This window comes from Manduca sexta, chromosome 27 (assembly GCF_014839805.1).
Source record: "Manduca sexta isolate Smith_Timp_Sample1 chromosome 27, JHU_Msex_v1.0, whole genome shotgun sequence".
In the NCBI taxonomy this organism is placed as follows: Eukaryota; Metazoa; Arthropoda; class Insecta; order Lepidoptera; family Sphingidae; genus Manduca; species Manduca sexta.
In genome coordinates, this window is record NC_051141.1 from 20,351,990 (window position 1) to 20,376,552 (window position 24,563).

The following is a 24,563-nucleotide window of genomic DNA, read 5'->3' on the forward strand; positions in this document are numbered from 1 at the left end:
TTCGACATGTTATTGCGGATAGCCCTGATGAAGATGGAAATTCCAGTATGGATAGTGAGAGTAATCATCATAAAAATCATGTCGATGCAAATTAATTGTTGTAAAAATGAAACCACAAGTAAATTCGATTGATTTTTTTTTACTTTTTATTAATAATTAACTATGTGAAGTTAACAAATTGAAACTTAGCTAGCCGCCGGAGCATTTATCATGACTGTTTCTAATTCACAATACTATTTTAATAATGATTCTAGTGTCTCTTGTTTAGAGAAAAATATATATCTCACATCGTCGCTAAATCGTTAGCTGTAAAGAAATATTAAAAAGTGCCAAAATCGCGTATATTGGATATTCGGGCAGATTCACGAACACATGCAAACTGACAGCAGCAAAACATGATTTTATCTCTTTTTATTTGGGACTAGCAACTTATCAACATAATAAGATAACGAAACCCTTAATAGCCCATCTAATTTTAAAATATTCATAAAGAAGTTTCGTGAAGGAATGTAAATAAAATATTTGATTGGATTACATGTTTAATAATAAAAGTACCAACAAAAAATCGTCATGTGTTTTACATAGTAACATCAAACATAACAAATTTTGGAAACATGGCTGATGACCCAAAAACGTTGACAAACGACTAAAAATATAACAACTGTAGAACAACTATACGCAGCTTGTACGTAAGTATTAACATATAAATTCCATGGGAGCAATACTAAATCGGCACATATTACCAAGCAGGGAAACAATACTGAATACCCAACAATCACACCAGAGTCCAGACTCGACGCCATGTCAAAATAACACCACCCAGACACAAATACCACTAAAATACTTGTCTTAGCCCTATCGAGCCCACAATCTCTTGTTCATACTAAATATATGTAGTATTTAGGAAGCTTCGTCTGTCTTCTCTGGAGTTTCCGTGGCAATGACATGTATATTTCCAAAAGCAGCGAAGCACGACCTCAGAGCTTCTTGTGCGAGGTGAGTGTCGCGGTGAGGTGGGCGGGCGACCAAGTGGAAGGTGTCTATGGCGTCACACATCACTGAGATGGCTTCCGAGGGTCGCTCCTGGTCCATCAGCTGAGCTCCTTTCTGGAAGTTTTATAATTTTTGTATTGTTAATGATAATGACTGCACAATTCAAAGCTGGCGGGATACCATTGTGTTTTGTAATGGAATTGATGCCGTCTACCACGAGGTGAAAACTGAAAGTTAGTAAATGTACTAGTTGATTTAAATGTTATATTAAAAGTTCCTAGCAATAAAGGACTGTACCTGATACTGATCGATGCACCTGTTGACGGTTTCTAAGTTGATCTTGACCAGCTCTTTGTCAACAGGTGTGGAGCACGTCTGGCATCTGCTAGGCAAGGCCTGGAAGTTTGGCCTGAACTTGAACGAACAGGACATGTTGGCACACCTAAAATTTTACTATCATGTATACAATATAATAATGACAAATCTTACTTTCAGTGTTTACATAATATTAGGATTTTTTGAAAAAATAAACTGGGAGATGCAAATAATATTAAATACACGTAAGTACACTAAAATGTTAAAAGCTAAAGTTTTAAATTTTTATGTGCGTCGATTTGTTGGTTTGTGTCTTCTTTATTTGTAACGGCATCACGCAAAAGCTAATTATTAGATTCAAAATCCAATTTGGAGACATATGTTACCGTATTTTCAATAATAGTTCGTTTTTCATTTTTAAATTTAGGTATAAAATTATAGACCACCGTGTTGCGTTTATAATGTTTTTTGTTAGGTGTGGCTTATTACCTGTATATTTACACTACCTTATATACTTCCCACGCCTTATATATTTCTAGCATCTTATTACTATCTGTGCCTTAGATATTTCACGCACCTTATAAGGCGCACTTATAGTATATAATATGTCGAGTGCTTCTTGTTTTGAGGCAGTGTCACCAGGGGAGAAGGGTGGGTGTCTAATATAACTGAGGGAGCATATATCCTGGGCCATGCAGACGACATTCCTTATTACGTAGCTAAATGTTTATTTTAACTACTATTTCTGAATATAAAACGCAATTTCTCTAGACTCAAAATTACCTCAAATACGGCAGCGTTTCAATAGTCATCTGCTTCATGGTAGGCCAGTCCTCTTTGCAAGGTAGGCATTCGCAACGGAACCAATAACGGCATGCGAGCGCCCTCTGCCGTTCCCTCAGCCCTCGCATCATGAAGTGAGGGCCGTAGTTCTCTGAGACAACTTCTCCGGGGGAGAGGGGACGTGTCGCGCGGAGTACTATGTTGCGACCTTCGAAGTATCTAAAGCAAATAAGAGTTTTATATCTTATCCAAACACATATTAGCGAATATGCTTGGATAGCTCTTCAGGAGTGCATGAGGTTCACAGGCCGGTGAGCCATTTGAAAAGTGGCTTTAGGCAGTTCAGTGAGTCAGGGTTATTCTCACCAAACATAGAAGTTCCATGATAACTTGTTTAAAGATTTAAGGATTGGGTACCTGGTAACAGCTGGAGAGCACTCGTGGTTGAAGAGTGCGCCAGTAGAGTAGATTCCCACGGCCACATACACCGGCTTTGAGCCGCTGAACATGTGCTGCCCGCGGACCGTTTCGTAAATCTCATGCGCGTTGAATTGCAGCATTTGCAGGTTCCGGGTTATCAATTCGCAGATTGCAGTGTGTGCTGGTAAAAAGATGAGCAAATGATCATCACTTAACGGCTCGTGAGCATATAATGTTCACGAGCCGTTAAGTGATGATCATTTGCCGATGTTTAGTTTAATATTTACAACTTTGCAATGGTATCTAATTATCAAGAGTGTCTTTCACAGACTACTTCCTGCTAATATTTTATGTCCTATTATAACGATTATGATATGGTACATACTCATTATTTTTAATATTTTTACAATAACTTTACTTAGATTTCTCTTTATATTTATCAGAATGTACTGCTCGGTAGGTAATTCACTTGATAAAACCCTTTTTAAATGAATTCTCTAAAAATCTACTATCAAAATGCTAGAGGGTTGCGTAGCAAAACAAACTTATTTAAAAGGAATGTTTCCTTACATTCATATGACTTAATATTAATAACGGAGACCTGGTTGCTCGATGGGATTAGTTCCCGTGAACTATTCGACGATAGATATTTTGTTTGGAGGCGTGATAGGGATTTAAATCTCACAAAACAAACTCTTGGAGGTGGTGTGCTAGTGGCTGTACTTAGTCACCTACCTGTTTGTGAGCATCCTGAGTGGAATTCGACTGCCGAGGATATCTGGATTACCATCACCATCAAATTGAACAATCCGTCAGGCTCATATAAACTACACATTTGTAACTTATATTTATGTTCTCAAAGTAACGGTAATTCATTTGGCCAACAACTTGTTAACTTCATAGAAAATACAAATAATATTGTGACAAACCATCCGAACGACAAGTTTATCATAACGGGCGATTTTAACCTGAGTAACCTGATTTGGTCACTTACTCTTTCCTCTCACTATATCCCTGTTGGAATACAAGGCGATAATCAAATTCTATTTTTTGATATCATAAGTCAATGCAACTTTAAGCAGTACAATAGTATATCAAATATAAACAATAGAGTACTCGACTTAGTTTTTGGTAGTGATCATGTGGACGTTAAACACTGCGCCCAGTCATTGGTTCTCGAGGATGCTCACCATAAGGCCCTAATTATCCATTTACATAATTGTGCATACTCTAAACTAGAAACACAAAAAAGACGCACTTATGCTTACGCTAAAGGTGATTATGAGTCTATTTGTAATGATCTTGATGAAATTAATTGGTTAACGGATTTCGGTACCCGTTCATTGGATGAATCAGTCGATTTCTTTTATAATGTCTTGTACGATCTACGGGATAAATATATTTCAAGTTATATGTTACCTAATAAATCTAAATCACCACCTTGGCATCACTCTGTTCTTAAAAAAGTACTCCGAGAAAAACGTAAATTCTTTAATAAATATAAAATTTATGGCAACCAAGAAGATTACCGTACATATTCTTTATTGAGATCTAGGTCCAAATCTCTCGAAAGCGATTGTTTCAATGCCTACATCGCTAGAGTTGAAAATAATTTAACCAAAAATTCTAAGGCCTTCTGGGCATTTTTAAAGTCTCACCGTCAAGATAATGGTTTATTACCATCATTCATGCATTACAATGGTACCCAAGCTGACACCGGTGATAAGGTATGCAATCTGTTTGCTTCTTATTTCCAAACAACATTCTTGGAACCCGATGGTCAAACTTGTTTTTCACATCCGATTTAAACCATACAACTTCTGATACTATTAATAGTATTTCAAGTATAGAAATTTGTGAAAGCGAGCTACATAAACTCTTGCTCGCATTGGATACTAATAAAGGTGCAGGTCCAGATGGTATACCGCCAATTTTTATTTCAAAGTGCTCAGATAGTATACTCTTTCCTGTCTCACAAATTTTCAGACGCTTGATCGCCGAAGGCATTGTACCAAAAGCATGGAAAGTGGCTTACGTAACTCCTATTTTTAAAAAAGGAGACAGGAGTTTAATATCTAACTATAGGCCTATATCTAAACTATGCATTTTCTCTAAATTATTTGAAAAAATTATTCACAACCAACTTTATGCTGTTGTTGCACCATCACTTCTTAATGAGCAGCACGGTTTTGTGAAGAAGCGATCAACTGTCACCAACTTAATATTGTCAAACGAATTCATATCGTCAGGCATGGATACTGAAGGACAAGTAGACGTTATATTTACTGATTATAGTAAGGCATTTGACCATATCCATCACGGAGTCCTCATAACTAAGTTAATGCAATTAGGAATTTATGGAAATTTACTTAACTGGTTTGTGTCATATTTGGATAAGCGATCCCAGGCGGTCGCAGTGAACGGTTATACCTCTAGTTGGATGTCTATTCCTTCTGGAATTCCACAAGGTTCGCTTCTTGGCCCTTTGTTGTTCATCTTATTTATAAATAACATAAATTCTTGCTTCGTGTATTCATCGTTTCTCCTATATGCTGACGATATGAAAATTCTAAAAACTATATCCTGTGTCAATGATTGCTTTCTTTTACAAGATGACTTAAACCGTCTAGAGATTTACTGTTCTAATAATAAGCTCGATCTTAATGTCTCTAAATGTCTATCAATTACTTTCACCAGAAAAACAAATTACATCTGTTACAACTATACATTAATAAACCAGTATCTCACTAAAGTCCAAAACACTAAAGACTTGGGTGTAATCATTGACTCTAAATTAATATATGATAAACATATTGATAATATTGCAAGGAAAGCGTCTAAAGCTCTTGGCTTCGTTATAAGATCTAGTAAGGTATTTTCAAACATTAAGTCAATAGAAATATTATATTGTTCGTATGTTAGAAGTATTCTCGATTATGCAAGTCCTATTTGGAACCCTCAATATAATATTTATATTGACAGAATCGAAGCCATTCAAAAAAGATTTTTACGGTTTTTAGAGAATTAAACTAAAATCCGAGACAATGATTACCTCTTGCGGTGTAGAAGGCATCATCTACTTCCACTCAATCTACGAAGAAATATATGTGACGCAACCCTCATACTTGATATTACTAATGGTAAAATAAATTCTCCAGACTTACTTTGTAAAATTAGACTCATCGTGCCGGGGAAATCGCAGAGACATCCACTATTATTGTCAGTCCCACCATCCAACTCTAATTATCGCTCAAATTCTTATATTCCGCGCGTATGCAAAACTCTTAATTATCTACTAACATCTTATAGTCATCAAATCGATCTATTTATGTCTTCGTCTCACCATTTGCGGCAACTCTTGACAAGAAGTTTCCTAGCGTCTTCTCAATCTTCTAATTTAATTTAGAAAGTTGTACTATGGTGGTTACAATCTGCTTTATTATGTATCTGTATGGTCATGCATATAAATAATTGAAACGATCATAATTATTTACTTACTCATTTGTTCAATTCATTTGTGAATACTTTAAGGCTTAACTTTAATTATAAGTGTGTTATATGTATAGCTTTGTTTAAAATATAAGCTGTTTGTTATTCCAAAACAAATAAATAAATATAAGAAGTGGCTGTATGGAGTTATTTATAAAGGTTTCAATATTTATTATCTTTCGATGAATCAAGAACTAATTCAGCTGAGGATCTTAGATACTTTAGCACTATGTATAGGATTATTAAAATTACTTGTAAACATACGTAAATAATCGGATTGTAGTGTAGTTAAAAAGAAACTTTATTACTAACTGTCAAAGATCAAGTCCCCCAGCCGCGTCAGCCTGTCTAACGAAACGCGATAAACTCGAAAAACTACCGAACGAATTTGGATGAATGGAAATGACGACTAATGACGAACAGTATGGAGATAGTTTGAGACTCCGGGAAAATATATAACGCGACTATAATACGGAAAAAACTCTCTTAGTATTATTGGCTTTCGGACACTGCGTTAATAAATGAAACCACATATTTGCCTCTACTAACATTATGCCAAAATCATACATGAATAATGAACACATTTTAATAAAAAAATGTGTAAAACTAAAATTACTTTTCATTAAGATTTACGTTGTTCGAAACTTACTCTTTTCTATTTTAAATCTTTGGTTCAAGTAATGTATTGTAAAATCGATATTCTTAACAATATATCTGGTTTTATTTGGTATCACAATGTCGAAATGTTCCTGTATTAGCTTACTGAAAAATTAATAAGTTCCAACCTTTAGCAAGATTGTCCTTCGCACAGTTCTTGAAGAAACCTCCCTTCTTTAAACATTCTGTGAGGAACATTGCCATGACTATCCTCTTTAGATAGTCTCCTCCTCTTCTCTGTTCTGAATGCGTGCACAGCGAATATATCTGTGCGGCCTTCAACTCCAATTTTTCCTCAAAATTCATTTTATCTTCTACCTTCTCTTCAATTTCTTCTTCTTTGATATTCTTCTCTGCTAAAGTTTTGTGACCTTTCTTCGCCCGATTCAGTCTTTCTTTTCGGCTTTTCATTTTTGACTTTTTAGCTACTCCCTCGATATCGTTGAGGACGGCTCCTTCAACTGTTTTGACTTCACATGATATGTATTTGGAGTGGATGGATAAACTTGTATCGAGCCCGGCTTGCGTGACCATTCTGAGAGCTATGTGGCTGAGAATTGACATACCAGAACCTGGAACATTATTTTTGTGTTAGAAGATCTTCGTATTTTATTAATATTTTAGTCTTTACCTTTAAGATAGGTAATGCATGAAATATTTAATGATTCAAGAGCACATACATAATTAGAATAGCTGACAGCATTATAAAATAGTTAATTATGATTCTTACCAATAAACAGATTAAGGAACTGGCATTCATGAGCGTGGTAGGTAGAGACCGCCGTGTCGCGGCACTGCAAGCTGCAGAACACCACCCCGGAGCACTTGGGGCACCACACTGCTGCCATGTCAACACAATCTTCTAATCTGAAACATAAAATATATTTTCAATCTAATGTTAGACCTAAGTATAACAAATGGTTTTGCTTATGGGCTCCTGTCGCCTCTGTGAAAAAGAAGTTGCATTTCGTGAACCGCGCTATGTATTTAGTAAACTTTATATATGTGCGAAGTATTTGCGCTTATTTCATTACGGAGTTGTTTTTTCTTTTAAGTGGTCTTTCGTAGAAAACTGACATAAATATTACCCTTTCTCTTGTCCATAATTCATAAGATGAAGTGACATTGCCTAATACCAACCACAATAATAATTACAATTCACTATTAGATCATCACATATCTCTAATATTTCTTCGTCTTCTGTTATAAAGAATGAGGAAGGTACTTAGTGACTAGGTAGGTAGAGTACCTTTTGAAACAATGCAGACAGTGGGATCCGTAGTAGTCTGGTAGAAGACAGGCGGCGTATGGACTGTCCACCAGAAGAACATCTCCGGTTTTTATTGGAGAGTTAGCCACTGCGAAACGACCCTGGAATTTGTATATTCCCATGAGCGAGATTATATATTTCTGCTCCTAAAATTTTTCAGATGGTAATGCTGTTCAAAATTTTTAGCCACCTCCAAGGACCTCAAGTATACCTATGCCGAGAAAGTCACATGTTCACGAAATATATCAAAACAAGTATATAGCAGTACTAAGAAAGCTATACATTTTGTTTTTTTTTTGTAACTGTTAGACGGGAACTGGCACTTTGATACCTCCACTCCACAGCTTGACAAAAATAGTTAAGCAGTGTTGTCTAGTTCCCTTCTTGTACCAAAGTCTCATATACCATAATTTAACCAGTAAGTATCAGTATTTCTTGTAAATTGAACGCTGTTTACCTTGTTTTCCTCTTCGACGATTTTCAACAATTTGGACAGCGATGGCATATTTTGTTTTGCTCCTCCGGTTAAGGATATACCTAAAGATATTTATTTTGGTATTAATAAATTTTGAACAACAACATAAAGTACTTGGCTTGAATAATCATTGCACGATTAAATAAATATTGGTTCTTAAAGTCACAATGAAAGAATTTTCGGGGATAAAAGCCCCGCTTTATATTTTCTCGGGATAGAATGTAACCTTTGTTCTTCCTAGGGTCACAAACTATCTCCATACCAAATTTCATCGAAATCCGTTGGGTAGTTTTTAAGTTTATTGCGTTCAGACAGGCAGACAGATGCGGCGGGGTATTTTGTTTTATAATATATTTTTTGAACTTTTTAAGAGGAACAATTCTATCATACATAATTATTGTTGCATAAATTTAACCGTTTACGCAGCGCACGCAACGGATGCTCTCAAAAGGAATCAATTTTCGTCGTTTTGGAAGCAGTTTTCATTGATGCTCCGCTCCTGTTGGTTATAGCGTGATATTATATAGCTTATAGCCATCTTCGATAAATGTGCTATACAAAACTAAAATAATTTTCAGATTCAAGACGAACCAATAGTTCCCGAGATTAGTGCGTTCGATGAAACTCTTCAATTTTATATAATAGTATAAATTAGTGAGCGAAACTAACATGCAATCTTTTTAGTAAAATCTATCACTCAAAATCTTTTACCGGTCTTGTCAGGCGGCCGCTTGGATAGTGCAGTGTAGTCCAGGGCTTCTATATCGGCCGCCAGCTCAGCTTTAGCTGTCTCGTTGTTGCCGAGCAACCTGCCAGCTAGCTCGTACGACACTTTAGCTCTCGTCGGCTCTCCAGCACCTGTAACCACATGCATTTGAAGTATTAGTACGAAAATAATTCTGTCTGTTATGCTTTCACGGCGGAATCACCGAGGAGATTTTAATTAAATTCTTATTAAAGAATCTGGGAAAGTATATAGTCGGTCTTTGATCATGGAAAAAATTTGACGTGAGTCGAGCCGCGAGCAATCATATTATATAAACTATTTGGCTTTGTTTTAAAGACATTAAACTTTACTAGGAGATCCGGTTCAAGCCCCAAATTAAGTATTTTCCGAACTTTTAGTCTGGTATAAACTTTATACGCAGTAACTAAACAATTACTAATATTTTACGTAATGTTAAAATATGCAATCCTATGTCGCATACTTTCAAATATTCTCATAATATGGAAACGCTCTTAGTCTCTGATGCGTTCCAAATCCACTAATATATTCAATAGATCGGGATAGCTCTGACGTAGGTATCACTTTGTATTATGTCCATTGTGAACAATTCTGAAGCAAGGGAGGCTGAAGGGGGATGAAGGGGTGTGTTGTCGACAGGCACGTGTATAATACATGACTCCGGATCGGACCGATGCTTTGTGAATTGTATGTTAGCTTACTGTACCAGTAACGTCTTGACATTATCTTATAATCAGTTCATGAGGCCCACAATTGGTAGGCAGACAATCAGTGTGTATCGTTTGGCAGTTATGTTTGTCCCACGATACAGGCGCTTATATCAGCTTTAACTAACGCATGTCATACATTTCACATAGTCTTAAATAATTTGTTTTTGGTATTCTTCATGAATACATACTTTATTACTTCATTTATTTCGTCTTTATATGTTTTTGAACTAATTGTAAGTTTTATTAGAAACTTACAATTAGTTCAAAAACATATAATTAGAAATTATTTTATCTAAAATATCGTTGCTGTGTTGAAATGTTGAAGCATTTCATTCTGTTTCTCTATAAAATAAATTTATCTGGAAATAATAAAATCTACAAATAGGTTTTTTGATTTTTTCTTATTTTCGAATATCCTATGATATAATTACTCATTACTCTTACAAACAACTTCTGATTAATGTTCAATTCTTTAATGTTTCTATAAAATACTTTTGGACTTTTTATAAATTTCTTACGTATCGCCTAAAACTTCTAAACTTAAGACTAAGTATATTTTTTTATCCGAAGTACTTAAATACAAAACTACGTTTGATCTAACTATATATTTTTGATACTATTATTTATATTATCATTTCTTATGATCGACTTAGTATCTTTAGATGTCTTTACTATCCTTTTTTTCTAATTTATTGCTATTTTCGGCCTATATAATTAAAATGTCGTCGTTATAAATTCCTGACTGGATTCAACTATTCTTTTTCATATTCAAATGGCTTTGTCACATTACGACTTGAATTTCTTTGCTATGATCATTTTTGCTAACACCAGAATCGAATTTCATAACGTTGCTGTTGTAATTATTTGAGTCGATGCGCTCCGACAAGTCGCTATGCGGGGATTACTGATCTGGCGGAATGCGCTCGCCACTCGACACCTTAATCTGAATGCCTAATATGGTGCGCGGATGATCTATATTAGATTCATTGTTCGCCTATTTGTTATAATAACTGATTTCAAACTCAATTTATAATTGTTTTGGTAACAAATAATGGATAAGTTTATAATTGTGTTTTGAGTAAAATTAAGCAATTTGGGGCAACCTGGTTTTTAAAATTAAGTTGATTTATGAGGGTTTCGATTTGTCATTGAGTAGGCTACTGGAGAAATTTATATTTTGAATCAGTTGTATGGTTACCGTCTTCTTTATCTATCATACTAATAAAAATTATAGAGCCGTTTGTCGATTAAAATTTTCTGTTATGTTTAATAAAATGTAGTCGATATGTTCGGATATCAAAAGAAAAAACAAATGTAAATTTAATAAAAATCTTAGATAATGGTGGTCCTTTATTTTATTTCATCTTCATTTTTTATTTTTTACTATCGATTTTGTTTTCATTATTCATATTCACTTTCGTCCTTTTTATTTAATTTGTTAAATAATTTCATTTTTTTCTCCAAAATTTTCTTCTTTCCTTTTTTCATATTTTCTTTCTTATTTATTTTTTTTCCACTCTTCATATTATTCTTATTATTTGTTTCAATATCACCAATCTTCTTATAAATTGTATCTATTATTTTATTTCCTAATTTTAAATATAAAATCGATGAAAGGGTCGTCAAGGAAAAGACATTTTTTAAAAGAATTTTATCACCTATTCGAACAGATATAAATGCGCATAATACATGCGTTAAAAAAATTTAATTATTCAGCCAGCCGTTTCTTTCTATTTCGAAAATATTTATAAATCCGTAAGTATAAAAAATGCATTGGTTTGCAAAAAAAATTCAAAATCATTGTTCGCACTGAAAAACAAGTTTACGTGAATTTTTAACTGCAAAATTCCAAACTCAGCCATAGCTCCGGAAACAACGCGAATATTACAACGTTAGAAACTACAGAACGCTAGCGGGCAGTGAAACAAAAAATAATCCAAAAAAATTCGTTCAGGTACCTTTGAAATATACGTGGTATATTTTTTTTATGATTTTATAGCTAATTGTGGCCAGCGTACAATATATTAATATGTGATAACCGAAGCTCTCAACGACGATGAAAATAACGAAATCTCAGTTAATTAAAATCTATTAAAAATTAAAATGGCCAAATATATAGAGGCATATACGTTAAAAACCTTACGTCCTTTAATCTTCAGACCAAAAATAATGATATACTCTACCTTTGTAACAATGTCCCATGCGCCAATAATACTGAGCTCTCATCTTAGCAGGCAGCCGTTCTTTGAGAGCCAACTTTAGGTCTTCCAGGGCAGCTTGCGGCCGCCCGGCCTGTAGCAGCACCTCTGACCGCACCCACAACCCAAGAGCCAGGGACACGCCCCCCTCTATCACCTCCTCTTCACCTGAAACGTGAGCAGATGATGGCATTTAAGATTGGTGTCATAAAAACTAAAGCGATTGATTCGCGGCATTGTATGTCAAATACGAATAGGCTGCCTCCAATAAGGGGAAGGTATAAGGAGTTGAGGAAGGATGATATGTTGCTAAAAACTGACGTCACACCAAAAACTCCTGAATGGAAGGCATAGCGATATTATATAGCTATTGCCCCGCATACAGTTGTATGATGTGCGAAGCAAGTTCAACTTAAAGTTTCATCCCTGTAGACTTGCATGAATTGTTAGCCGCACGAGCCTTTGCTCTCAATAAATCCACAATAATATGTAATAAGTGTTCATATAATATTGTGTCATATTCCCCGAATACTGTGTCTTTGTGATAAAATAATATAAATAAAAAAATGTGGATGCATTTTTTATTGAAGTTACATTAAGATTGTTTTAAATATTCTTTTTCATTTGCTTTCTGAACGTTAAGTGCTCAGTAAAAGCGCTGGAGAAATATAGTACATTTTTATTTAAAAATGTTTTTAAATATACGTAATAATTTAAAGTTAGTTGGACGGACTGCGGTCCGACTTAATGTCGCGGTAGTGTCGTGTATCTATTTACTTGGTGAAAAGGAATTATGTCGAATGTGTTTAACTTTGTATAACATTCGCTTTAAAAATTACACAACTCAATTATTAGACAATGTAGCAGAAATTTAATTTTCAAAACATACAAAACGAATAATTAAAAATATAAAAAATCTATTGATATAAATTAAATTTAGAAAAAATGATTATGGTGGGGAACACCGAAGGCAGAAGATTGCGCGGTCGTATACCAACGAGATGGACCGACCAAGTAAAAAACTCATCGTTCTCTAAATGCTACACAACTGTAAGAGACCCGCTGGGCAGAAACCGGTGGAGGCAGATCATCCGCTCGAGATGCAACCCTGATGCTGACCACGATCCTCAGATATGAGGGACCGACTAGAGAGAGAGATTGATATTAATGATAAGACGTCTACAACCGGTGTCCTCTGTCTCGTATCGGGATTGTCAACGCTCCTGCAGGATGCATGTGCAATGTCTGGCTGAGGATATCAAGCGAGCCATAAACAGCGCGGCTGATGCGATTTGCTACGACAGATTGTATTTCAGTACAATTCTCAAACGGAATCCGCTTTGCGATGTGTTTGTATTTTATTTAAGCGCCTACAGCGAGCGCCTTTTATTCCGTAAAAGGTCCGGATATATAGGTATTATTTGCAAAGTATTAAATGTAGTTTTATTGTAGTGAAATGAGAAAAGTGGTGCTGAGGAAATAATAGAGTAAGTGGGCCGTATATGCACCACAATAAGATTTATTTTTAAGTAAAACTGACTTTTTTTCATAATCACATTTCTTTTCCTTAACAAGTTTTATCGTCATTAGGTCGCAAACAGGATTAATAGGTATATACATATTTTAAATCTCAAATACTACTATTGTCTGAATCATGTAATTTTTAAAAATCTTTCATAAATTAAAAACAATATGTACTAAATGATTTTGAATAGAGATCATAGTCAATTGTATTGAATAAAAAATGTGTAAAATTCAATAATATCCTGGTTTAACCCATTTTCACCTCGAGTAATATTTATTGGTATGATGATTGACTTACACAGCTAGCCAAAAAATGACATCGCGTGTGAACGACATCAAAAGTGGATAGCAAATATTATATCTACATAGAGGTAAGAGTGTTGCGTCCGTACACGCATTGTTGACAATACGCAGCACAATACGAGTAATGTGAAACAATTGAATACATAATAAATGCGGTTAATCTTTTTTACTTACGCTTTGTGCATGTAATTTCTACTCTTCAGATTATGTGTTCTAAGAGCATATCTAACTCTCTATAATAATATATAATATCGCTGTGTATTTACCACACAAGCCGACAGATTTGCTTCATCAGTCAAAGTCGGAAAAGTATGCCTGATCCCAGAACAAAACATATCAGAAATGGTCACTATGTCGTCTATTCCCCCGAAGCGACGATATAACACATTCTTTACTATCGCACCAACATTCAAATATTTTTCAACGTGAGAAATTGTTAATAAACTCGATTTTTACGTTCGACGCGACACGCTTCGTTTAAAATATAAATATTTTGTGTCACTGGCGCCTGCATACGTCCCGGCTCGAAGCGCAGGGATTGCACGCAATATCACTAGTAGTAGAATATCATAAAGCCGATTTCAAATACCGATTTCATAAAGTTGAGTTGCGCTGAATATTCTAAATTATTTTACCATTGTGTGACGAGTCCGGCCGTTTACATAATTATATCTCCATACATAGCATGGTATCAGAACTATATGTGTAATTTCATTTTGATACGTTGCGTATGGAGATATCGTCAGGCGTAATTTACAGGTTGATAAGTGTTCGGAATTCTAATTTTAAATAAAGAAGCTAAGCTGCTCAATCTCAAGCTCTTCGTTTTTATGTAAGACAGGACTAAGGTAAATGTCAATTGAAGATGTGCCTATGTGCTGTTGATAATTTTACTGATATATTATTTTCGAAACAATTCTCATAATAAATAATAAATATCTACCTGTAAGCGGCGCTCTGAGGACTGCCTGGCTCGCCAAAGCCAGTGCTTTATTGAGATCCCCTTCCTTCAAGGCGGCTTGGGCTGCAAGCCTCCTTTCCGAAGATACCCTCGCGTCCTTCCCTCTGTGGAGAGGCTGGATCCTGGACAACACATCTGTGAGGGCGTCCATGACCTGAAGGGAAAATATAGGAAGTTTCATAATTTTTTTTCATTATTTTGTACTGAAGTTGCAATGTTTACTACAAAATTTTGCCAGATAGTTTTTATGCAAAAACTTGATACAGCACAACTAAATTATAGTATAAAACATAATATTCAAATGACTTTTTGCTTTTGATTTCAAAGACAGAGTGTATTGTTTTTTAAGACGAGATAACATAGTATTGTTTCGTATTTTTGCAGGTATATTTGATCAAATGGTATCGTATTGGGCATGTTAAGGAAATCCTGTTTAAAGTATTTTTTGTAGAAAATTAACATTTGATATTTAAAGAAGTCGAACCAGGAGTAAATATATTTAGCAAACAACATAAAACCGCGGACTTACCATTACCATTAGCAAAATCAGTGCCTGAAATTCCAAGTAGTTTCAAAGTAAAGATGTAGGACACGTACCAACAATACAAAAACACCACAAACTTCACAAAAATGCCATACGCTTTAATGCTCATTCATTGCGTCAGGTCTTTTGTATTTGCCTACAGAATCACGAACACTTTGCCCTCCACCTGCGATGCTCTTACAATCTATATCGTCCTATCTGTAATCATTTGTAATTCACTTTTAACTTTATCATTGATATTAGTAGGTTTACTTTTAATTGTAAAGGAGACGGAGTTGTGCTGTTTTGTGTTGGTATCATCAGTATCAGAGTTTATTATTGGGAGGGGTGCGAGCCGTGACGAGGGCGGAGGGTAGTTGCTCTTATTTGTCGTGTTGACTGTTGACACGTCGCGGTAATGTGTGGGCAGGTGACTGTCTGACGTCTAGTTATCTCGAGCCTTCGTTGACTGTTCCTTTTACAAGTAGTATAGCAAGTAATTTGGGTATTTTGTGTGTTTTTGGAGAATATAAAGTACACAGATTCAGTCTTTATTTATAGAATGCAATTGAGATAAATAATAGCACTACTGATGGTCATCGTCACTCTGATGGTATAATGAGCAAATTACAAAACACTAGTTATACTGAAACATTTAATGTAAAGTTAGGTGCAACATTGTTAAAAACTAAGAATTGCTTGTAAAATTGTTGAGCATTAAACAGTGACTCCTCTGATGAACTATTGGCTACCAGAATTACCACGTATATTTTATTAACCAAAACAGTTTCCAAGGAACTTACATCCTTATTCTCAAGTACAGCAGAGACCTTCTTCCCATCTTCGATTTTCTCGAAGCTGTCCAGCCACGCAGCATCAGCTAATGACACCAGTTCCTCGCCTAGACTCTTAAAGAAACCTTTGGAGTTGGAGCAGAGAGTGACATCGCTGCAGGCCACGGCGTATGACGGGTCTATTTCTTCGTATATACGAGACATTTTGGACCCTGTAACAATGTGTTTAAAGCAATTAGCGGTTCACATAAACACAGATTAAGAATCATATACATTATCCCACTGCGTATACAATGATATAGGCTGAAGATAATACGTATTACAGACATTAGTAGGTATACAAAAAAAACTACACGCGAGTGTTATTTACGGGTAATATGCTCGATTAATTAATTTATGCATCTATTGTACACCCGAGACGTATACTATCAGACAAGCATCTTGTCCATTTACTTTAATTATAAAAAAGATGTCTCTAAAGCACTACGCAGACACTCAACTTATCCAGAAACAAATAAGTCGTCACACGTCTGCGCATTGTCTAAACAACCCACCTAATAGTTGCAACAGTAGATTCCGATTACTAATTCCAGAAACCGAAGAGTTGCCGGGGTTTCTGTTCGAGCAAAACGAATCCTGGAGCTGTTGCACCGAAGCCAATTAGCAAAAACATCTCCTGTTCGTTCAATTATTGGGTTGTTAGAGAGTTAACAGTCGCTTTGGTAACGCGATATAATTTTAATTAGAGCCGCCAGGACTTAGAAACGTCGAGATTATAGTTCAGCTGCAGAAACAGACATTAGACATATGCAAAGATTCAGATACTACGACTTCTATGTTCCTAGTATTATAAATCTTATTAATAAACGTAAAATTTGTAAATATGTCAGTTAGAAGTTCGCGTAAAACACTGATTAGAATTGGATGAGATAAAGACTTTTTATATTTACGCGAATATTAAACATCAAAATAAAAAATATATACTAAGAATATTAAAAAAATTATGATAGTCAAATGTAGATATTGTAATTTTGTTTTTTCGCCCCATGACCATGGAAGCTGCAGTCAGCGAAACTATATAATATATAATAATAATATCAGCCCTGTATTATATACTTGCCCACTGCTGAGCACGGGCCTCCTCTACTACTGAGAGGGGTTAGGCCTTAGTCCACCACGCTGGCCTAGTGCGGATTGGTAGACTTCACACACCTTCGAAATTCCTATAGAGAACTTCTCAGATGTGCAGGTTTTCTCACGATGTTTTCCTTCACCAGCGAAACGTCGAAAGAAAATAATAATTTAAAAAACCGTAATAAAATCCGAATGTTTTATTTCGTTTGGATGAGATACCCACACAGACTATTTCTTGGTTTAGTATTTATTTATCAAAAGTACATTAAGTTAATTTTATTCTTGAACAAAGATTTTAAGCGGGCGGATACGTGTGAAAGTCTTTTAATTTTGCCACAGCATTTCATTCTCTGATGATTCCTGAGTGAAGTACAACTCATCTGTTATTGTATTTCATTGTTTATACTTTTGTTTTTTAAACATTTTATATTATATGAGTTTCTAAGATATCGAGATATATTTTATGAGACTGCAACGAAAAATAAAGATAACTAAAAAATAAAATAATTTAAAAAATGAAAATAAAAATGTAAATTCATTTTCCTTCTGAAACTGCGATAGTTTATTTGAAAGAAAACTGAGAACTAGCTCGAGTGGTAAAGCAATTAAGTTATCAAGTCTTCACCTTCTCAAATTAAGTGCTCCGTCCACGAGTTGAGAATTGATATCAATTTATTGATATGTAGCTTTTGTCCTAGAAAACTAATACCTTTGTCCTAGAAGACTAACGTCAGAAACCACTCCCATCCAGTCTCCAAAATTATATTTTGAGTAACTTTTTTAAATATAACATGATTTGATATCTTAATTATACGAAAATGACATACTTTATAGGAGAATTAAAAGTAACACTGTCAAAATGGCTCACTGTAATATATAACGACGCGATTCTAAATGACTGATTTCCAAGCTCGGTGAAAATTTTGTTAAGAATTGATAACTTACTTGGAAATTAGTAAGTAGCAGTATAAAATTTTGCACACTTTATATTTAAGTTGAATTTGCACTCTATTAATCAACACTCACATTCACATTATTGATTAGGGGCAGCATGTACTTGATTTACTTAATAATACATTTTTTTTTTCGCCTAAAAATACCAATCTATTAAAGAAAATAGCGAAAAGTGTTCTATCCACAATTAGAGTTCTTTTGGATATCGTACAGAGTCAAATAACTATACATGGTTCTACCATGAGTTCTCATCGTTCCTAAACTCACTCAACACTCGATCAATCTCGTGGTATTGTGGTAGTGGCGTAGATTGCGAGGGCATGATGACCATTCAATTACCGGGAGCCGGGATATCGCTCCAGTGATTTCTCCCCGGGAGCGGTACCGGGAAGTACGGAGAGCAGGAAGCTGTTAATTAACGTCCGCTCCAGATTTATTATTATTTTTGTTACCTCTAATTCCGTTACTATGATTTTTCACCTTTTCGTATTTAATATCATTTTATCTGAAATTGATTTAATATTTTAGAAGATAAGCCGATGTCAGATTTTTATCGCTCGTAAATATATTTTTTTTGATATTAGAGGAAATCAATGTGTGGACTTGTGAAATCAATTTGACCTTACAAAATATTACAAACGCATATTACTAATTAACGGGCCTACTTTGTTCGTCCCTTTATAAAAACACACTGTAAAGTATGAAACAAAATAACAACGAATATGGTCCCAATATAGAATGTGTGTCGAACGGGAACTGTTCCAAATGTCAAGCCTCGCATTCGATGCAACATTTCATTAGCAATATTTGTTGATCAACATTTATGTAGAGACTGCACAACTATGTAAATCTGGGTATAGGTCTTGGCGGCATTGCGTCTTTTATTGTCACGAAGTACAAGGCTTGTTTGTGTTAAGCTTCTGTATTAATACGATTGAATGATGAGGAAGTCGTCGCCTATTTAATAATTGCATCAGATCATATCCACGCAACCATAAACAGTAGCTCTACCAGCCTCACCACACTGGGAGATTAAAAGTTAATTACGCGATCTTGTACACTGATTAGAATCTCATAATGAACACTGCATTTTTCATCAGGTTTTTTTACTTGCAAGGCTAAGGGAACCTCTGTACCTGAGGCTGAGTGGAGTTAGTTCCAATAGAATGTCGACTGACGAGAGATTATTACCCTTCCGTAGTTGATACAATTACGCCGGCCTGTTGGAACCAGATATATACAGGCTGAATCCCAGAACGCGACACACTTACTTGGGCCACTATGGCGGGTTTTAACACTTCGTGTATGGTGGTCGCTATCCGGGCGGATATATCCTACCACCAACATAATTATTTCTGTTGCACTATTGTGTCACGATAAGACTTTGGAATTGAATAGGAGCAATTGGTAGAAGTCTGTTCATGCAGTAAAGTTTAGCATATCTACTGATTGCTAATAACTATATACATATTATATATAAATGTGACTTTAATAACATGTTTAGGTAATCTCTAAATTAGCCCAACGGTTAATCCTGTGAAGTTTGGTAGCCATCGGATCAACCAACATCTTGAGACTTTTTGGCAATTTTGTGTCAACGTTAGTATTTGGCTATAGATAATTTGCGTTACTCATGCGAAGTCGGGGCGCATGGCTTGTATTAATGTAAAAACCTCGAAAAAGTGCGATTAGTCTCGCGTACTGGGGATTCCGTACAAAAGTGTAGGTAGGGTATCTACACTTTATCTAAGTTTAAACTTCACAAACTTAGGTTTGCCGATCTATCTTAAGACACGGTTATTAAGTTTGTAAAAGTAAACTCGCTTGTTTTGTTATTAAAGTATATATTTACGGATTCTAGTATTTTTTATTGATTTTTAATGATTTCAGGTCTACAGATGTACTCTATAAGTTTTCATTCTCTTGTGAAATGATAAAATGTGCGACACAAACGGTTATAACTTTTGATCGCTTAGACTTTTTAATTTTACAGTTGAAAGAGAGCGTAGATTCGACTATTTGATATAAAGGAGAATACCCATTTTTGTATGAACGTTGGGCTACGCTTGCGTCTGTACAAAACCTTTAATAAACTATAGGGATTATATCCTAAATCTTATAAAAATTGAAAACAAATGGATATTCGATGGGAGTTCGGAGTAATCAGAATTTATATAACTCGGTTATATTGAGGTTAAGTATGGACTGCATTAATGTACGGTAGAAAGTACCTACGTGCCTAATTAAGTTCAATATTGCAGTACATACTTGATATTTCTATAAACAATTATTGGACATTCTTTTCACTTAGCTTTAATCGCCCTTATAAGAAACTGATAGGTATTAACATATCTGATGAGACGAAGCTCCAATAAAACTTCTAAGATAGTATGGCGGAATATTAGTTTTTCCACTGAGTATATACTCAGTGGAAAAACTAATATTTTTCCACTGAGTACAGTACACAGGACCCTTTGTGTAAGTACATATTTTTCTGACTTATGACTTATTCTATTACATGGATTAACTTAATCTTTATTGTCACCTACCATTATCTCATTTCAATATGGCGTCAACACATATTGTAGAATAGATTTAGCTTAGTTTTTATGACCGGCTGCATGCCTGACGCCAACCCTCTTTGGAGGATTCCGATCCCAGGCAAGTCATGTTAGAAACACCGAGATAAAATGTTGCTTGGCCTGGAAATTGAACAGGAACCCAGGAACTAACTTCACAGCCTGAGTAGGCTAATAGTTATTTATCATAGGAAAAGAAAAAGAAAACAAGAAATACGAAATCCGATGTATATTTTCATATAGATGTGTATTTTGGATAGAGGTATATTTTCTTGACTTCCCAGAAAACAAACAAGAACTTGACGTAGCCGCAACACACTTATAATACTGCTGAAGTGAGTGAATGACTTCTTGCAGTGCTGGTCGGGTCATGTCATGTCGTTGTTGTCTGTGCACCTCTCTATTAAATGCTCTCGAGCAAGCAGCACAAATTCATTCCAGCCTTGAAACCTAAAATATAATGTAGAAGTTCAGTAAACATGTTCAGATTATTATTATTGTTAAACTGTTTTCTTTAGCTTTTGCAAGATTTTTCCCACATTGTGGATCGGTTAATAATAATCTACATAACTTACAAACGGGATAGCTTGTCTAAGAAATATACTTATCGTTGCTGTGGCACCGCAATGGTGCAGTTAATACACCGCCGGGATATGCCGTCTCGATTAACTGTCCTGGGTCTAGGCTCTGGACGACATTGTGTTGCTAACTAGAAGCCTTCCGTCTCAAAGTTCGGAACACACACTATACAGTATACACCTTGTTTCTTAACAGTGAATTTCTCGACTCAACATTAAAATACATAAGAATAACACTCCGATCTTGAGTAAAATATTTTAATAATGAAATATTTTCATTCAGACAAATCTAAAGTGTCAAAATGTCATTAATTTCTGATGCCAGTGTAATAAATATCAGTACCCATATATTCATTTAATTAAAAATAAAGTCCAGACATGCTAAGGCTGACTTTAGTATTTCTGTCAATGCAAGTAAAAGTCGCCATTTGTTTGTTTTTAGAAGGATTCATATTTTATCTTTTTTACCAGCTATTTGGAGTTAGGTCATAATTATTAAGTAAAATATATTTTTTATAACAATATTTTTGTTTAATGAATAAAATATTTAATCCATATATTATAGATTCAAGTACAAGCACATTTATTGTGCATATTAACTTTTTTATTCCATTTAAAAGGGGAATTTGTTATAAATTGGTATCAATTCGCCATATTGGCAGCAAATTATCCGGTGTTTGATTTGCAACAATTAAACAACTTTTTTTTTCATATCTTTAAAACCCCTATTTGCTTATGACTGAAGTAAATACAAATGAAGTAATAATTAAAATTATGATTTTACATGGTAATTTGGTTAAGACGCATGACTGACGCAAATATAGCCTGGTTTTGGGCATTGTCCTTTCAACTTGATACCTCTATGCGTTACTGAGATAGAAGGTCTTGACAGACGAACGGACAAACGGACAAAGTGATCCTATACAGGTTCCTTTTGAACTTTGAAAAGCTACCATCATCTGACCCACATGATGGTTAGCCATAAAAAGCAACGGTACGGTACCGCGAAATAAATTAAGCATTATATTTCCGACGCGAAAAATATATTAATTAGATGTTTTTTGAATTTACGAAAAAATACAGAATACGCGAGTAGTTTAACTGTTCGCTAGCTTCTACACATGCTTACATCACTGGAAGGTAAGCAGAGGGCGCTTTGGTGCGCCCATTGTATATATTATTTAGGATAAATCTAAACGAGCGCAATAAATACCTAAATAAATAAATACCTAAACTGATATGACTATCGGACACAAATACTATTTCCTAGCAATATGTCTCAAACAGTTCGCTAACTTTAATGCGTTCTGATGAGAAAAAAATTGTATTATTTTTCGATATTAATTATAATTAACCCATTTATTAAATACTTATTATAGAATAGATTTAGCCATGCATTAATAGAAGGAATTATATTGATGACTTAATCAAGTACTGTTTCATCACATTCTTTACGGCAAATAATTTGAGAATGTCTTACGATGCACTGATAATGTTAATGATTGAATAAAGAAGTCATATACTATTAAAATTTTAAGTATAGTCAATAATAAAAAAACACTTTTTACTAACGCTTGTAATATAATCTAATTAAAAGATAAAACATTATAATATATTTCTCATGTTTGTATTCGTTGAATAACGCATTTAAATTTTACAGCATTACCTTCTGAAATATGCAATTTCCTGGTTGCGCCGGTGTTTGAGCGTCAAAAAGCGGTATCAAATTGCCGGCCACGTCTACGTATAGGCCTTATTATATAACGAAAATAAATACTTTAATCGTTCGCACGGGGCACCAGTTATACAAACATTCGCGTAATTATGAATTACAATGAAAACTAAGTGAGGAAAAGTATTTTTTACCTGATTTTGTGGACGAGATCGCAGCGCTCTGTCGGCGGAGTTATAAATACACGGCTATTCGAAACTGTTCTATTTTCGATTTATACTCATCTGTGGCGCCATCTTGCAATTGGGGAACCAACAGTACATACAATTTTATAGCATTCGAAAGTGCGAGCGAGATAGATGTATGTGTAACGTTGCTTGTTGGATAAGGACAAATATATTGCATATGTAAAATGTCAAATGATACCTGTGTTTGCAGTTCCTTTTAGGCAGGTTTCCGGCATTTGATAACAGTTTAGTTGTGATATGAAGTTCGCGGGTTTGATTCTTGGTTTAGTCTTTATGAATGTGTTAGTTTTAATATTAGTCACTTTATCACACCATTCTAAACAAACAGAAAATAGAGTACGTTACACTCGTATCTAATATTCTAAGAATGCCTGTTTTTATGTTTGAAAGCACTGAAAATATATTTATTACATTAGATAGACTATATGTTTAGTTATTGCTCTAAGTTTATTTTTTTGTGTTGTTTATCATTTTACCCTTTTCTACACACACACAACATCACGCATTTTATCCCCGAAGGGGTATGCAGAGGCGCAACCATGGCACCCACTTTTCGCCAAGTGTGTTCCGTCCCATGATGTGATAGGGGGCGAGCCTATCGCCATATCGGGCACAAATTCCAGACTCCGGGCTAATACTGAGCAGAAAACCCCAAATATCACTTTGCCCGACTCGGGATTCGAACCCAGTACCTCAGAGCGCTGCCGTACCGCGCATGCAGTACAACTACGCCACCGAGGCAGTCTACCCTTTTCTAATTGTTATATAATGTAATTATTTACAATAATGAGAAACGTGGACGGTGCTGCTACTATAATAAACATTAGTTGATAAATTATATTAATATTTTTACAAAGCATGAAACTCAACGTAATAGCAAAGTACTACAACATTTCCATTATCCGTTGCTATAATATTTCTGCCAGGCGCTTAAGCACTGAGATTGTTGTCTTTAACAACGATTACCGGTTAATCTGACGACTTAGCGAAGAGTTTTGAGCTAAACGTTGTGAACTTTAAACTTAAATAGCTGAGGGGCGCGTGGAAAGTTCGTGGCTTAGATTACTGTTTTAAGATGCATCATGTAGTACTTGACGCGTTGTAATTACTAAAGTCACGAACTAGCGTTTTTGCTATAATTATGCTATAGACGCTTTTTATGTTTAAGTAATTTGTATTGAATTTGTCTTTTATGTCAATATTTTGATAAAGTATAATAACACTCATTTGATAAGCGG

At 35.0% G+C, this 24,563-nt stretch overlaps 1 protein-coding gene across 1 annotated transcript; it reads right to left on the minus strand.

Annotated features, from left to right (window-relative positions):
- Positions 1-526: 526 nt before the first annotated feature.
- LOC115441427 (SET and MYND domain-containing protein 4) lies at positions 527-23,356 on the minus strand. Its single transcript, XM_030166211.2, has 13 exons — positions 23,272-23,356; positions 16,170-16,372; positions 14,826-14,997; positions 12,041-12,223; positions 9,114-9,260; positions 8,385-8,464; positions 7,907-8,028; positions 7,388-7,524; positions 6,786-7,229; positions 2,509-2,692; positions 2,092-2,310; positions 1,291-1,435; positions 527-1,107 (listed from the first exon to the last, which is right to left on the minus strand). The coding sequence occupies exons 2-13, from the start codon at positions 16,362-16,364 to the stop codon at positions 901-903; spliced, it is 2,235 nt and encodes a 744-aa protein (XP_030022071.1). The 5' UTR covers positions 16,365-16,372; positions 23,272-23,356; the 3' UTR covers positions 527-900.
- Positions 23,357-24,563: the final 1,207 nt, after the last annotated feature.